At 41.9% G+C, this 16,444-nt stretch overlaps 1 protein-coding gene across 3 annotated transcripts in view; it reads left to right on the top strand.

The window, feature by feature from the left end:
• CDYL (chromodomain Y like) overlaps positions 1-4,415 on the top strand; it is a 187,702-nt gene extending 183,287 nt beyond the window's left edge. For all 3 annotated transcript variants that reach the window (XM_088791397.1, XM_019710855.3, XM_074335278.2), the window contains 2 exons: positions 1,791-1,934; positions 2,781-4,415. In XM_088791397.1, the coding sequence (XP_088647523.1) occupies positions 1,791-1,934; positions 2,781-2,939 (303 nt within the window). In that variant the 3' untranslated portion in view covers positions 2,940-4,415. The remainder of the gene's footprint in view (positions 1-1,790; positions 1,935-2,780) is intronic.
• Positions 4,416-16,444: the final 12,029 nt, after the last annotated feature.

Genomic DNA, 16,444 nt, shown 5'->3' with positions numbered 1-16,444 from the left:
AGAATCAAGAAAAGGGGAGGGAAGAGAACAGTGGTAGGTGGGGCTGTAACTTGTCCTCCAGATGGCAAAAAAAAAAAAAAAAAAAAAGTCAGAGAAGTGATGGGAGAACAGAGGGCCCCATGGAGACGATGGAGGAGAAGTACGTGAAGGGTGCTGGCTGCTCGTCACCCCACTCTCAGCTTGCACTTGGGGTCCGGTGGGGTCGTTCGTGTCCACCATCTGAGCTAAGACCCTGTACTTCATGTTTGTCTTGAAAACTTACTTCACACTTAAACCTAAGTGATTTACTTGTGGTGTTATCTTCATTGTATAGAAATGCAAACAGGGAAGTGAAAAAGTCTGTTACTAGAGAGCACTTCCCACTAAGTCTTTTGATCAGGGACTCCTGTTCTGTTCTCTTTTCTCATTGGATCTGCCTTTAGAACTATCTTAACAGCTAACAGTAAGGTTAAGTCAGATTTTTAAATCCATTTTTTATTTGAGACCTTTTCACTGAGAAGACACTGCTCGGGGATTTTGTAGAATACCTCCAAACTCTTAACACTCATAACTTGTCCAAAACTTAGCTCAGATAACAGGCTCCATTTTGGGACTAACGGGAGTCGTGCAATCCTTGTGAAGACATTGTTCTGCAGCCTGTGTTGAAAGGGTGGTGAATCGACCAGACATTTGCCTTCCCGACTCTTGTGCATTCTCCAAGCTGTGAGTTTCACATGCAGTCAGCCTTCTAGATGCACTTACAGAAAAGGTCACAGGTACTGTCAGCTGCGAGAGGGACTTAACACTTTAAGGCCTTTGCATAGCAGTGATTTTTGCCTCTTTGTAGAAAGGGAAATCACCTACTAGAAGTATGTTTTCCCTGAGCTCAGAAGCTTCTGCGTGACCATCAGAATCTTCAGGAAGAATAATCATGCAAGATAAACTACAGATAGGAAATTGTCACATTAAAATAGTGCAAAGTTTCTTTGTCAGCTATATACTGGTATTCTCCCCTTTCAGCTTATTTCAGCTTCTGTGAGCCTATCATTTGAATACCTTAAAAGTGCTGTAGAATCCAGGGCAAAGGTAAAAGCGCTTTTATATTTTACTGACACACAAATGCTAACTTCCTCCACTGAGTCGTCTGAAGTCGCTACCTTCAGACCCACCATAGTGGGCACTTTGACGCGTTCAGGTCCTGGGTAGTTTTCTTGTTTTAACGTTCAAGCAATAAGCTGGCCTCCCAAGTTACGCTGCAGCAGCACATTCAGTGCCCTTAGAACACTGTACTGAGAACAGGTCACCATTGGCCTCTGCTGCTACATCGGGTAGTAGTTCTGTGACTGGCTCAGACCCTAAAATTGCAAATTTCCTAGCTTTGCTTATGCCTCAGTTTCCCAGGAAACTGCTTGTGTATTAAATGAGTTCAAAGATTGGGAGGAGTAGGCAGGCGGAGAGGGACATGCCAGTAACTTCAAATTAAGAACAAATAGATCTTCTCTAACTTAGATTTCTTGGTTAAGTCCATTTGGTTCTCCATTACACCGTAAAGTAAGTTTTTTCTGTTCTTCTATTTTCTTAATGGCTGGCTGGTCTGTTACTTGCCATCTGGTGGTTGATTGCGCCTTGCGGGTTTCTCAGTGCACGCTCAGAAAGCTGTACTTTGAGTGGAGCTCTGGAGCATGTGCAGCGAGTCCCCCCATTCAAATGCCCATGTTCAGTTTGAATTTTTAAGGGGTGAATTTTGGGTTTGGGTCTAATGTGCCTGCCTGCCCCGCACACTTCATAGCAGTTTCAACTCTTCTGTTCAGGCAAATGAAATGTTGCTTAGTGGCCGGAAGCTGACGGCGCAGGAGGCATGCGGCAAAGGCCTGGTCTCACAGGTGTTCTGGCCCGGGACCTTCACCCAGGAAGTCATGGTTCGCATTAAGGAGCTTGCCTCGTGTAATCCAGTGGTACGTCGAATTCGTTTTCTTACATGTGTGACTTCTTCTTTGCCACGACCTTTTCTGCTCCCTGCACAGTCACCTTCATGGGAAACACTGATGAAAGCCATAATGGGTGCCACTGCTCCAGATTGGCTTACCTTGCCCTCCCTCTACAAATACCCAGGAATTAAAGGAATGCATTTCGATCTCAGATTTAGTAATTTTAAATGACCTGTAAAAGTCTACAAAAAACATTTATATAGTTCTTTACTGTTTCCATAGCCCTTTCATATCATCACATTTCTTTTATTTACCCCCACAATGAATCTAAGTTTTTGTTTCATAAATGTGCTGGATAATATTTAACCTTCTAACAAAATTGCATTTAGCAAATTATAAGGTGAAATGTTATGTGATATTAACTGACCTAACTCCCATGTAAGCTGTCCCAGACGTACGAACAGTTCTCATTATTAAAATTAAATTTTGGTTAGAACTTTCCCTCAGCAGGCATTCTCAGGAGTTTTCATTGAGTATCAGAAGAGTTGATGTCCAGTTCAGGCCCATCCACACTGGCCCGAGCAGCAGCATGGGCCAAGGCTGGTCCTCACGTTGGGAGAATGCCAGGGTGCAAATAGCACAGCTCTCTTTTGAAATAGCTTTACCTCCACTTCGAAGTTGAGAATTTATCCACTACCTAATGTGAAACACTTCATACATATATTAGGCCTGATGTATATTGTGAAAAAATGTCTGGTAGCCTTTTTAGCAGTTTGCTCATTGCCTCCATAAACTTGGGGCGCAGTGAAGCCAGAGCCCGCCGGCACACCCTGCTGCCTCACTAACTAACCAACTGCATGTTGTCTGGTCCAGGTCCTTGAGGAGTCCAAAGCCCTTGTGCGCTGTAACATGAAGGTGGAGTTGGAGCAGGCCAATGAGAGGGAGTGTGAAGTGCTCAAGAAAATCTGGGGCTCTGCCCAGGGGATGGACTCCATGCTGAAATACCTGCAGAGGAAGATCGATGAGTTTTGATGGGCAGGCTGCCTGCCGATGACACTGGAATTGGAGCAGGACGCCTGTGGCTCCGAGCTGCCCTAATCCACCCTCACAGCCTAAAACAAGTTCACTCTTAGCTCACGCTTGGAAGCTAGAGTTGAAACATCCAAGCTATTTATTATCGAGGAGTTTTTAAGTACTGTAACTTTAAAATAAATACAAAACTCCTTTGTCCAAACAAAATTATTTTATACTTAATATACACATAAACATGAAAGTATAATGGTGAGCTCTAGACTGCTCTTTAAAGCTCTCATTTTTGTTATGTTTGGTTTGTACCGCATAAAAAAGAAAAGTGTGTTTTACTGGTTTGGGGTGGCAGAAAAGTCTGGAATAATGTTTGTTTTCCTTATTTTTTCCTTTTAGAACAGACTCTAAAGAGGTACTAGCTGGCCTCACCTCCCCTGTCCCTAACAGATACAGAAAGATCTGAGATGTGCCTTTGTCTCCAAGAAGGTACAAATACCTCAGAGGTGGAAAATTCTAAATCAAAAGTAAGACTTATCTTTTAAGATAAGTATTTCTGATGAAAAATCCACTGATGAACATGACCCCAAACTAAAGTACGTTTAGGATTCATGCTGAAAAATCACCCGATTCTTCATTCTTTTTTAATATGTCTGGTTCTTACCCAGTTAACATGAAGAAACCACTGTCTCTCTAGAACAAAGCTTGTTTTGCAGTATTAGTGAATCACTGAATAGCTTAAGTATGAGTATCTAAGTTATAAGTTAGTTTTAGTGGGTTTTAATAGTTTTTCTGACCTTTTTGAAAAAATAACTACAATGCTTCTTGTTGCTGGGTGAGAATTACTACTTTATATACAGTTTTGGTTTTCTATTTGCAGATGTGATTGATGTATTACACCAAAAAAAGTATTTTTATGTTTATAAAGTGTAATTTTTAGGTTCACTTAGAATATATTTTATTTAATAAGTTAAAATTCTTTTGGCACACTATTAAATGCAGAAACTCCTTTTTAAAAAAAAGAACTACCTTAAATTCGACATTTAATGTTCTTGGTCTCTGCTTTCCTGTCCACACAATATATACTGAGTACCATATGGTGTCCGAGAGTGCCCTGTGTAAATAGACATTCGCATTCCTTTCAGGAGTGGGGACTGATTCTTGATTACAGATGCCTGTTGTTAGGCCTCTGAGCTTGCAATCATATTGAATGTATGGAGAATGAAATAAAATCAAAACCTTATTTTTGTACAGTTTTGAAGTTTATACTTAGAACCAACCACCTCCTGGCTATGTGGAGAGCTGTACAGTGTGTAAATCTGCCTTTACCTTGGATTGGTTGGTGCAGTATTTTTGCATCTGTGGGACCTACTTTTTTCGTTCAGTAGTTTGAACTATATATAAACTGTACAATCTGTAAAGTTTTTATAGAATAAATATTCAGCTGTGAAAACTGGTTAAATAAAACTAATATTTCTTAACACATTTGAAATGTTTCTCTGATAATTCACTTCTGAAGCTTCTCAGTGAATGTGTAATCTTTGTGAAATGTTCATACGGGCATTCAGCATCTGTATAGTCTGAAGCATAATGAACCACTGTAATGACACTTCGGATGGAACTAGAACATGACCAGTAACCTCCCCAGTCACGTCTACCTCACCCTTCCCCACGTTACTGTTTCCTGAATTTTGTGTCATTCATCCCATTGCTTCTCTTTCAAAGAAGCATGTTTCTAATACATATTAGCTAGTTCTGCCTATTTATATCGTATCATATATAAGCTGTGATTTACATCTTTGATTCAATATTAAGAGAGTTTAAGAAATTTTTTATCTGTATGTACAGTTTTAACTTATGCCTTGCCTTCTCTACTCAAACCTGCAGCATTAGATATTTTCATTCCTGTTTTATAGATAAGGACTCTGAGGCATAGAACACTGGGCCCAAGGTCACGTGGCACAACCTATATTCTGGCAACTCCCCTGTAATGTTGCTTTTCTAGAATTGACAAATAAGAGAACTAATACAGTATGTTCTCAAACTAGGTTGAATTCTGTCATTCTGGACTTTTCATTCTCCGGGGCCTTGATGGCCGCCACATTCCCTCTTTGAAACAAAAGTCCATCTTTCCAACTGTGGCTCGTGAATCAAGCCCAACCAGGAGGAAGGACTGGCAATGTGACATTTCTTATGTTCATGCCCAGTACTGGTGAGGGTGACAGGACAGGCAGCCTCTCGTATTGGTGTAAGTTACCATTAGTTCATCTTGGAAGGGAATCTGGCGGCAACTCAAAAAGTCTTAACAACCCGGACTCAGTGACTCCTATTTATAAGGATTCATCTTGAATGAATTGTAGGAAATAATGAAAATAAAGATACATGTGCAATTAAATTCATCTCGGGATAGTTCCTAACAGTGAAAAGCTGGAAACAGCATACATGTTCATCAGTAGGGTTTGGGTTAAATAAACTAAAACCACACAGTGGGATACATACCTGTGTGAAAAGAAAAACAAAACCTTAGGTGAAAAAAGCGTGTTATGGAGCAACATGTCAGAAACACCCAGTGTATGCTTTCAAAGGATTAAAAGGATACGCACAAGTAAACCTTGTCTTCTGTTTATCAGGTCCTCTCCCTTAGTGCCGCCCACCTCGGGCTTCGGCCAGGGCCATCCCCTTGGCCTTGGTTCCTCAGCTGTGATGATGGTAATAGCAGCTAGCAGTTACTCACACTGCGGTGAGTGCCAGGTACTGTTCTAAACTGTTGGTGCGAGATTTTTTTTTTTTGAGAAGACTGTTTCCAGAGAATGTTTACTGATGTTACATATATATGTGTGTAATATTCCATGAAATGAGAGCTCTCAAGGAAATCTTTGTTAGCTGATTTAGTTTCTGACATACCTGGCAAGACAACTAGTGAAGACTAAAATCAGAAGAACGGGAACTTTGAAGGTCTTTGAGGCCATGCCCACGATGTAAATGGAGAGATGTGTGGAGGGCGCCTGGTGAGAGCTGCTCACATGGGTCCTCGGCCTGTTACTTGGTCAGGAGTGAACAAGTGTTCGCGTGGGGTTTACCCCAAGTCTCCTGGTAAAATGAGCCCAGAGGGTCAGGGGCAGCCTCCTGGATGGACTCCTGTGGCCACATTACAGGCTGCAACACACCCATACGTGACCTCTTCACTTACCGAGTATGAGCAAATGTCAGACCTTCTCCAAAGGAAGGAAATTGTGTATGTTGCAGGAGAATTGGCACCTATCCAATAATGACACATGAGAGGGACAGCCCAAGGATACTTGGCCAGGCCTGTCTGCTCAGGAAGCTCACTCAGTCTCATCTTTCTTCAAATCCCAGGCCAACTAGCCCATCTGGTGGCCTCTGGTACTGACCTTTCCTCCTATAACCAACTTTCCCAAGCTCGTACCCTTCTTGTCCTAAAGTGCCTTCAGGACACGCCAGGGGGAGCCCGAGCCTGCCCAGGAAGGGAGACTCGGCAAGTGACAACAGTCTCCCGAGGGGCCTTGGGCCTTGGGCCATGTAATAAAAGCCCAGAACTGAAGAATGGGAGAGGATCTGTCACATTTCGTGCACCTGTTCATACACTCAGAGGCGTCAGGTAACCTTTCCATGTCAGTGGCCTGGCACCAGGAAAGCTGTGGCTCCCCACACTGCTCCAGTGCCTGCCTTCCTCCATACCTGTACTTGCCGTAGTGTGAGCAATGGTGGTCAAATTTTGTTGCACATTAGATTGCTGTGAAAACCCTCCATGCTGTACATGAAGCCAATCAAATCACAGCCTCTGGGCTGAGATCCAAGCATCTGGGGTGTTTGACCAGGGCAAGTGGCTTGATACATCTGTGCCTGGAGTTGGGATGGGCAGGAGGTGGCCTGAAAAATCCAGTCCATTCTGGTTCCCCTGGGCCTGTGATTCTGTGTGTTGAAGTGGACAGTGGGCAAAATGGGTGATTTGAGGCTGCTTTGCGGCTCAGGATTTGGGGCTGTGTCCAGTGGAGGCTGGACCTACCAGAGAATTTTGACCATCTACAAACTGCATCTGGAGGAGCTGGACCAGTCCACTAAGTTCCCAGTCCTAACATTTAGAAATAAACACCCTTGCTGCTTAGCAACAGGGGAAGGGCTAACTATATTCTGGGATACTCCTCCCTGTCCTATGGGGAACATTCGGACATTGTCTTTCCTCTGTGTGTCTGTGTCCTGATCTCTTCTCATAAGGACATCAGTTATATAGGATTAGGACCCACCCCGATGACATTTTATCTTAATCACCTCTTTAAATGCTGTATCTCAAATGCCATCATGTTGAGGTACTGGGACTAAGCACTTCAACATATGAACTAGGGGGACGCAGTTTAGCTCATAACAGGCCAGTTGGATTGGCAGGTAGGAGACAGCTGATGAACTCAACAAGATCATTGGAAGGCAGGAGACCCAGGCTGCAGACATTGGAAGGAGAGAGAGCAGACTGGAGCTGACTAGGCAGGAGCTGGGTGGAGAACCTAGGTCAAGGCTAGGGGAAGACTTAACCACAATAAAGGATGAATGGAAACCAACAGAGGGAGGGAGCAAACAAAAGGTCAGGATCACAGGGTCACTGTGGGTGGAGTGGATGGGATCGCTCCGGCTGCCAGACACATCCACCTTGGGGCGAAGTTGGCCCACCACGAGCACACTGAGTTAAGTCCCCTTGAGACAAGAGCACGGAGCCTGCTCAGAAACATTCAAACCCCAATTCATTTTGACTCCCACCCCTCAGGAATAGTGACTTACCCAGACGACCAAAAGAAAAGCTGGTCACCTGGGGGAAGCGCCAGAGTCTTTCTCACTGACTTAATAGAACAGAAATTTTGACTTTGTGGGTGAAAAGATTATTTTCTCCTTAGCCTCAGTTTCTTTTCATTTACGTGAGAGTCCTAGAGGAGTCAAATTCATAGAGACTAAAAGGAGAATGGTGGTTGTCAGGGGCTGGGGGCAAGGAGGAGATGGGGTGTTCGAGTTTAATGGGGACCAAGTTTCACTTTGGGAAAACGAAAAGAGTCCTGGAGCTGAATAGTGGTGATGGTGGCACAACACTGTGACTGTATTTAATCCCGCTGAACTGTGCACTTAGAAATGGTTAGGATGGCAAATTTTATGTGAATATTGGAGACAAAATATTTCTAATGCACTTGATTAGCAAAATGTTTTTTAAGAAGACTCAGGCAGAAGACTAGTCTGGAGCTCAGTCTACAAGTACAAGCAGCTTAGCTTTTCCAGAGCATGAAAAAGTTAAGGAGTTTGTATGTCAGTGAAGCATTTTTTTGTTTTGTTTTGTTTTTGACAAATAATTCAATTCAACTGCCATTTATTGGTCACCTATTATGTGTCAGGCATGAAGGGGGGAGGAGACTTGTCTGTATTATTTGCATTTTTTGTGCTGTGGTTTTGCACAGATGCATTCTGTAAGGCAGATAGCTACAGTTACTATCTGCTGCTCTCAGATAGTAGTCAGCCTTCCCCTGAAGAAGCTGAGAATGGCTTTCCCTGCTGTCCCTTACTGTCTGGGATTTCCTTTCACTCTGGGGAAGCAGACCCGGTTCCCTCCCATGTCCTCACCACAGAGGTCCAAATGCCTTGCAAGTCCGAAGGCAACAAAACAAACCTACTGTGGGCTGGCCACTGGAATTCCAGAAAATTCTGAATGAAAACAGTTGCAAATTGAATGGCTTTGCAAGTTGCAGCTGATTATTTACTGGCTGTCTTGGGTTTTGGCAAGAATACTCAAAACTCGGCTGCTCAAGAATCCAAAGGGAGCAGTAGAAAGTGATGGGGAAGTTTGGGCCAAGTGGCTGGACCCCAGCTCGCCTGCAGCCCCTGCTCTGAGTGCACCCCTCGCTGCCTCAAGCCCCATTTCGCTGAGACTGACGACGTTCAGGCCCCAAAGCCAACATAAAGCAGTGGATGGGGGCAGCTCCAGTTTCACTAAACTTGACGATGTTATCCTGGGACCCCGATAATCTGATGTCTACTACTCAGAGCCAGTTCTGCCATTTGCTCCAAGGGTCCTGGGGAGCTGAGGCAACTTTTCAGGCACACCAGAGCGTCTGCGTAATTTCCCAGATAGGTCAGCAGACTGCTGTGGGTGCCAGAGTTCTGATGGAATGGGTTTTGGAAGCAAATCAAATATTTAAATGGATATATTCCCTCTCTGGCAGCACCATTCCAGCAGTCCTGCAGAGTTGTTTTTATTACATAAAACTCTGGCTCCTTTAAACATGCATTTTTTTCTTCTTGAATATGCCAGAGGCAGGAAAGTGGCTGCACTGGAAAGCCTGGAGGCTACTGGTCAGGTGCTCCAGAAGGGAGCAGGCCCTCAGCTACACTTCCTGGTGGAAAGTACACTATATTCACTTGCCTGCTGCTCGGCGTGTGGTTCTGTGCTGTTTAATCACACAGGCCTGGGGTTTATGCCAAGAGGCGGCGGGCTGTCTGCTATCTTTAAGGAAAGAAGAAGCAGGACAAAGTAATTCACTTCTGTCTCTTTTTCAGCTTCCTGAGCTAAGTGAAAAAGCAAGAGGGTGCTTATGAATATCCCAAGTGCTGTAAAATCTCCCTCCTGGTGAAGATACACATTCTACCTTGATAAGCCTAGGTATTTCAAATGGCACTCCTTCCTCCCCCCACTTCATATACACCGGATTTTGCTTTTGCCGTGTATAATGCACTCCCCTGTATAATGTGCACCCACGTTCGTTTTTTTATAATGATAAGCACAATAACATCTACTGAGCACTTACTATTTGTGAAACCCTGTGTTAAAAGCTTTTATACATATTATCTCATTTAATCTTTTTTTTCTTTAAATTACTGTTTGTTGGGGTTTTGACATCATCAAAATGGCGGCGTGAGGTGAGTCTCTGTAAAGCTCCCCTGGAATTTACAACTAATCGAACAACAGTAACTCCACAAAGGACTCCCTGCACAGCAGACAGGCAAGACGAAGAGGCCCACTACCGAAATCGCCTATAGGGGGGTGAATCACGCGGGTGGGTGAGGAGGGAAGGGAGAAATGCAAAGACGGAGCCACGTGGGCGCAGGATTCAGAACTAGCTCAGTGCGCTGAGCTCGCTGCTTCCCAGAACTACCGCAGCTGCGGGAGAGGGAAGAACTCGGACTACAAGGGCTCCACTTATGGCCCACAGGGCTGAGGGGACAGCATATAACACGGCTGATCCCAACGCTCACGGCAGAGACCTCAGAGAAAAGACTGAGGGAAGAAGGCTGAAAACGGTGGTTTAAGCCGCAGTGCTGAGCAGAGAACGGAGCCTTAGGCACTGAGACTAGCCGCCCCCTCCCTCCCCACCCAGAGCTCACCCTGCACCCACCTGCCCGGTGCTCGAAGAAGAACAGTAGCAGTGTCAGATCAAAAGAACAGAATATTTGCTGTTCTGAGAACTGTGAACCTCAGACACAGATTTGCAACCCAACTAGTTCCGGCAAAGAGGAGAGAGTTGTGGAAGCAGGACCGGCTGTGGTGGTGGTCACAGCCATTGCTCTGGGCCACCTCTCACAACTCACCCTGCCCCTAGCCCCACCTATCTGGGGGGATCCCTGCAGGAGTAAACAGAACTGCTGAAACACACGGGCTCCAAATCTGGTGCAGGAAGAGCTTTGGAACTTCAAAAGCTCTCTGCATACCCACAGGGACACTGCGCCTGTGACCCAGGCGAATTATTAACGGAGAAGCCCTTCTCCCAGGGTATCCCCCCATTGTGTGAGAGCTGGAATAGTGCAGAGAAAACATAGCACTACCGTGTGAGAGAGAAAAAAGGCTGCAGCCAGAGAGAAAATAAAACATTCTACCAACACCAACTGGAAAACAAAAGAAAGACCTGTTCCTATCAACGTGTTGCAGAAGCCACTTCTGTAGATGTCTAGGAGGAGAAATAATAAATCAGTAATTGCCATAAATAACGAACGAAACAAGACAGCTCAGAAAGAAAGTGAAAAGTCTCCAGAAAAGGAACTTAAAGATATAGAAATACGTGACTTAAATAACAGAGAATTGAAGATTGCAGTTCTGAAAAAACTCAATGAGATGCAAGAAAACACAGATAGGCAGTTTAATGAACTCAGAAACCCAATCAAAGAACAACACGAGCATTTTATGAAAGAGATTGAAATTTTAAAAAAGAACCAAATAGAATTTCTAGAGATTAAGAACTCAGTAGAAGAAATTAAGAATGAAATAACCAGCTTAAGTAGTAGAGTTGACCAGAAGGAGGAAAGAATCAGTGACATCGAAGATAGAAACCTGGAAATGTCAAGATGGAAGAAGAAAGAGACGTGAGACTTAAAAGAAATGAAAGAACTCTACAAGAACTTTCTGACTCCATCAGAAAGAGCAATATAAGAATAATGGGCATACCAGAAGTAAAAGGAAGAGAGAAGGGAACAGAGAATATATTCACACAAATTGTCGATGAGAACTTCCCAAACTTGTGGACAGAACTGGATCCTCGAATCCAAGAAGCAAATAGAACACCCAATTACCTCAATCCCAACAGGCCTTCTCCAAGGCACATTGCATTGAAGCTGTCCAAAATCAACGACAAAGAAAGAATCCTCAAGACAGCCAGGGAAAAGAAGACGGTAACCTACAAAGGAAAGCCCATTAGATTATCATCAGATTTTTCAGCAGAAACTCTACAAGCCAGGAGGGAGTGGAACCAAACATTCAAACTATTGAAAGACAGAAATTATGAGCCAAGAATAATATATCCAGCAAAGATATCCTTTAGACATGAAGGAGGAATAAATACCTTTCCAGACATACAGAAGCTGAGGGAATTTTCTAATACACAACCTGCACTACAAGAAATACTAAAGGAGGCTACCCGACCACCATCAACAGGAACAATTTGTGGCAACCAAAACATAAAAAGGGGGAGAGTAAAGGCCTGAACCGGAATATGGGAATGGAAAAAGTAAGCGTGCTGAAGAAAATGGAATACTCTAAATATCAAACTTTCTTTTACATAAACTTAAGGGTAACCACTCAAAAAAAAACCAGAACTGAAATATATACTGTAATAAAAGAAGAAACAGAGGGAAACATCATAGAATACCACCGCACAGAAATAACAAACAACAATAAGGCAAAGAAACAATGGAGACACAGCCTTACCAGAAAACTAAAGATAGAATGACAGGAAATCCTCACATATCAATAATCACCCTAAATGTAAATGGACTGAACTCAGCAATAAAAAGGCACAGAGTAGCAGATTGGAGCAAAAAACTAAACCCAACCATATGCTGTCTCCAAGAGACACATCTCAGCTACAAGGACAAGCATAGACTCAAAGTGAAAGGGTGGAAATTGACACTCCAAGCAAATGGTACCCAGAGAAAATCAGGTATAGCCATAATGATGTCAGATGAAACAGACTTCAGGGTGAAAAAGATACCAAGAGACAAAGATGGACATTTCATAATGGTAAAGGGGACTGTACAACAAGAAGACATAACACTCATCAATATTTATACCCCCAATCAGGGAGCACCGAAATATACCAAGCAACTACTAACAGAACTAAAGGGAGAAATTGACCAAAACACAATTATACTAGGGGACTTAAATACATCATTGACAGCTATGGATAGATCATCCAAGCAGAAAATAAATAACGAAATAGCAGTCCTAAGTAACACATTAGATGAAATGGACGTAATTGACATTTACAGAGCACTTCATCCTAAAACATCAGACTATACATTCTTTTCTAGTGTACATGGAACATTCTCAAGGATAGACCATATATTGGGACATAAAATCAGCCTCAGCAAATTTAAGAAGATTGAAATCATACCAAGCATATTCTCTGATCACAAGGCTTTGAAATGGATATCAACTGCAAAAAGAAAGCAGGAAAAAACACAAATACATGGAGATTAAACACCATACTTTTAAAGAACGACTAGGTCAAATAAGAAATTGGAGGAGAGATCAAAAGACACATAGACACAAATGACAGTGAAAATACATCCTACCAAACTTTTTGGGATGCAGCGAAAGCAGTTTTAAGAGGGAAATTTATCTCATTACAGGCCTATCTCAAGAAACAAGAAAAATCCCAAATAAATAACCTCATGTTACACCTTAAAGAACTAGAGAAAGAAGAACAAGTGAAACCCAAGGTCAGCAGAAGAAAGGAAATAACAAAAATCAGAGCAGAACTAAATGAAATAGAGAACAAAAAGACAATAGAAAAAATTAATGTGACAAAGAGCTGGTTCTTTGAAAAGATTAACAAAATTGACAAACCCTTGGCTAGACTCACTAAGATAAAAAGAGAGAAGACACTAAGTAACAAAATCAGACATGAAAAAGGGGAAGTTATCACGGACACCACAGAAATACAAAGGATCATCCAAGAATACTATGAAGGACTATATGCCACCAAATTCAATAATCTAGAAGAAATGGACAAGTTCTTAGAAACATATAGCCTGCCAAGGCTGAACCATGAGGAACTGGAAAATCTAAACAGACCGATCGCCAGTAACGAAATTGAATCAGTCATCCAAAACCTTCCCAAAGCAAAAGAACGGGACCAGATGGCTTCACTAGTGAATTCTACCAAACCTTTAAAGAGGATCTAATACCAATCCTGCTCAAACTCTTCCAAAAAATTGAAGAAGAGACAGTACTCCCTAACTCATTTTATGAGGCCAACATTACCCTGATACCAAAACCTGGTAAGGACAACACAAAGAAAACTACAGACCAATATTTCTTATGAATACAGATGCAAAAATCCTAAACAAAATTCTAGCAAATCGAATACAACAAAGCATTAAAAAGATTATTCATCACGACCAAGTGGGGTTCATCCCTGGGGTACAAGGACGTTCAACATCCGCAAATCCATCAATGTGATACATCACATAACAAAGTAAAGGACAAAAATCATATGATTGTATCAATTGATGCAGCAAAAGCATTTGACAAGATAAAACATCCATTTATGATTAAAACACTTAGTAAAATAGGTATAGAAAGAAAATTCCTTAACATAATAAAGGCCATATATGACAAACCCTCAGCTAATCTCATACTTAATGGTGAAAATCTGGTGCCCTTTGCTCTACGTTCAGGAACACGACAGGGCTATCCCCTACCACCTCTGCTTTTCAACACAGTGTTGGAAGTCCTTGCCAGAGCAATCAGGCAGGAGAAATAAATAAAAGGCATCCAAATTGGAAATGAAGAAGTTAAATTATCACTCTTTGCAGATGACATGATGCTATGTATAGAAAACCCTAAAGACTCCACCGAAAAGCTATTAGAAACAATCAATGAATACAGGAAAGTTGCTGGCTACAAATTCACCGTACAAAAGTCCATTGCATTCCTACATGCTAACAATGAAATCTCAGAAAAAGAAATACAAAAAACAATTCCTTTTGCAATTGCAACAAAAAGAATAAAATACCTAGGAATAAACTTAACCAAGGATGTGAAGGACCTATATGCTGAAAACTATAAGACATTTTTGAAAGAAATTGAAGAGACACAAAGAAATGGAAAGACATTCCGTGCTCATGGATTGGAAGAATCAACATAGTTAAAATGGCCATATTACCCAAAGCAATATACAGATTCAATGCAATCCCCATCAAAATCCCAATGGCATTTTTTAAAGAAATAGAACAAAAAAAAAAAAATCATCAGATTTGTTTGGAACAACAAAAGACCCCGAATAGCCAAAGTAATCTTAAGAAAAAAGAACAATACTGGAGATATCACACTCCCTGACTTTAGCTTGTTCTACAGGGCTACAATAATCAAAACAGCATGGTATTGGCAGAAAAACAGACACATAGACCAATGGAATAGAATTGAGAACCCAGAAATAAAACCACATAAATATGGACAGATAATTTTTGACAAAGAAGTTAAAAACATACAATGGAGCAAAGACAGCCTCTTCAATAAATGGTGCTGGGAGAATTGGATAGCCACGTGCAAAAGAATGAAACTGGACTGCTATTTGTCACCATGTACCAAAGTTAATTCAAAATGGATCAAAGACTTAAGCATAAGACCTGACACAATAAACTGCATAGAAGAAAACATAGGTGCTAAACTTATGGACCTTGGGTTCAAAGAGCATTTTATGAATTTGACTCGAACGGCAATGGAAGTAAAAGCTAAAATAAACGAATGGGACTATATGAAACTTAAAAGCTTCTGCACAGCAAAAGAAACCATCAACCAAATAAAGAGGCAACCAACTGAATGGGAGAAGATTTTTGCAAACAGTGCCTCCGATAAGGTGCTAATATCCAAAATACACAAGGAACTCATGCAACTCAACAACAAAAAAACAAACAACCCAATTGAAAAATGGGCAGAACACCTGCAGAGACATTTCTCCAAGGAGGACATACAAATGGCAAATAGACATATGAAACAATGCTCAACATCACTAATCATCAGAGAAATGCAAATCAAAACCACAATGAGATATCACCTCACCCCAGTCAGAATGGCTATCATCAACAAGACAAATAGTAACAAGTGTTGGAGAGGCTGTGGAGAAAAAGGAACCCTCATACACTGTTGGTGGGAATGCAGACTGGTGCAGCAGTTATGGAAGGCAGTGTGGAGGTTCCTCTAAAAATTACGAATAGAATTACCATATGACCCAGCAATTCCTCTCCTGGGTATCTACCCAAAAAATCTGAAAACATTTATACATAAAGACACGTGTGCTCCAATGTTCATTGCAGATTTGTTTACGGTGGCCAAGACATGGAAACAACCAAAATGTCCTTCGATAGATGAATGGATAAAGAAGTTGTGGTATATATACACAATGGAATACTACTCGGCGGTAAGAAAAGATGATATAAGAACATTTGTTATAACATGGATGGATCTTGAGAGTACAATGCTAAGCGAAATAAGTCAGACAGAAAAAGCAGAGAACCATGTGATTTCACTGATATGTGGTATATAAACCAAAAACAACAAAAGACCAAATTAATGTTTATTGGGGTGACAATTGTTAGTAAAGTTACCTAGATTTCAGGTGTACAATTCTGTAATACATTACCTGTATATCACATTGTGTGTTCACCACCCAGAGTCAGTTCTCTTTCCATCACCATGTATTAGACCCCGTTTACCCTCTTATAGAGCTCCGCTTCCTCCTCCCCCCTTACCCTCTGGTAACCCCTAAACTATTGTCTATGTCTGATTTTTTGTTCTTTCAGTTGTTTGTCTTGTTCTTTTGTTGTTTTCGGTTACTTTCTCCATTCCCATATTCCGGTTCAGGCCTTTACTCTCCCCTTTTTATGTTTTGGTTGTCACAAATTGTCCCTGTTGATGGTGGTCGAATAGCCTCCTTTAGTATTTCTTGTAGTGCAGGTCGTGTATTAGAAAATTAACTCAGCTTCTGTATGTCTGGGAAGGTCTTTATTCCTCCTTTGTGTCTAAAGGATAT

This window comes from Rhinolophus sinicus, chromosome 14 (genome assembly GCF_057876585.1).
Source record: "Rhinolophus sinicus isolate RSI-liver-muscle chromosome 14, RSI-T2T, whole genome shotgun sequence".
Taxonomy (NCBI): Eukaryota; Metazoa; Chordata; class Mammalia; order Chiroptera; family Rhinolophidae; genus Rhinolophus; species Rhinolophus sinicus.
Note: the sequence above shows the minus strand (reverse complement) of the source record. Positions and strands in the feature narration are given on the sequence as shown.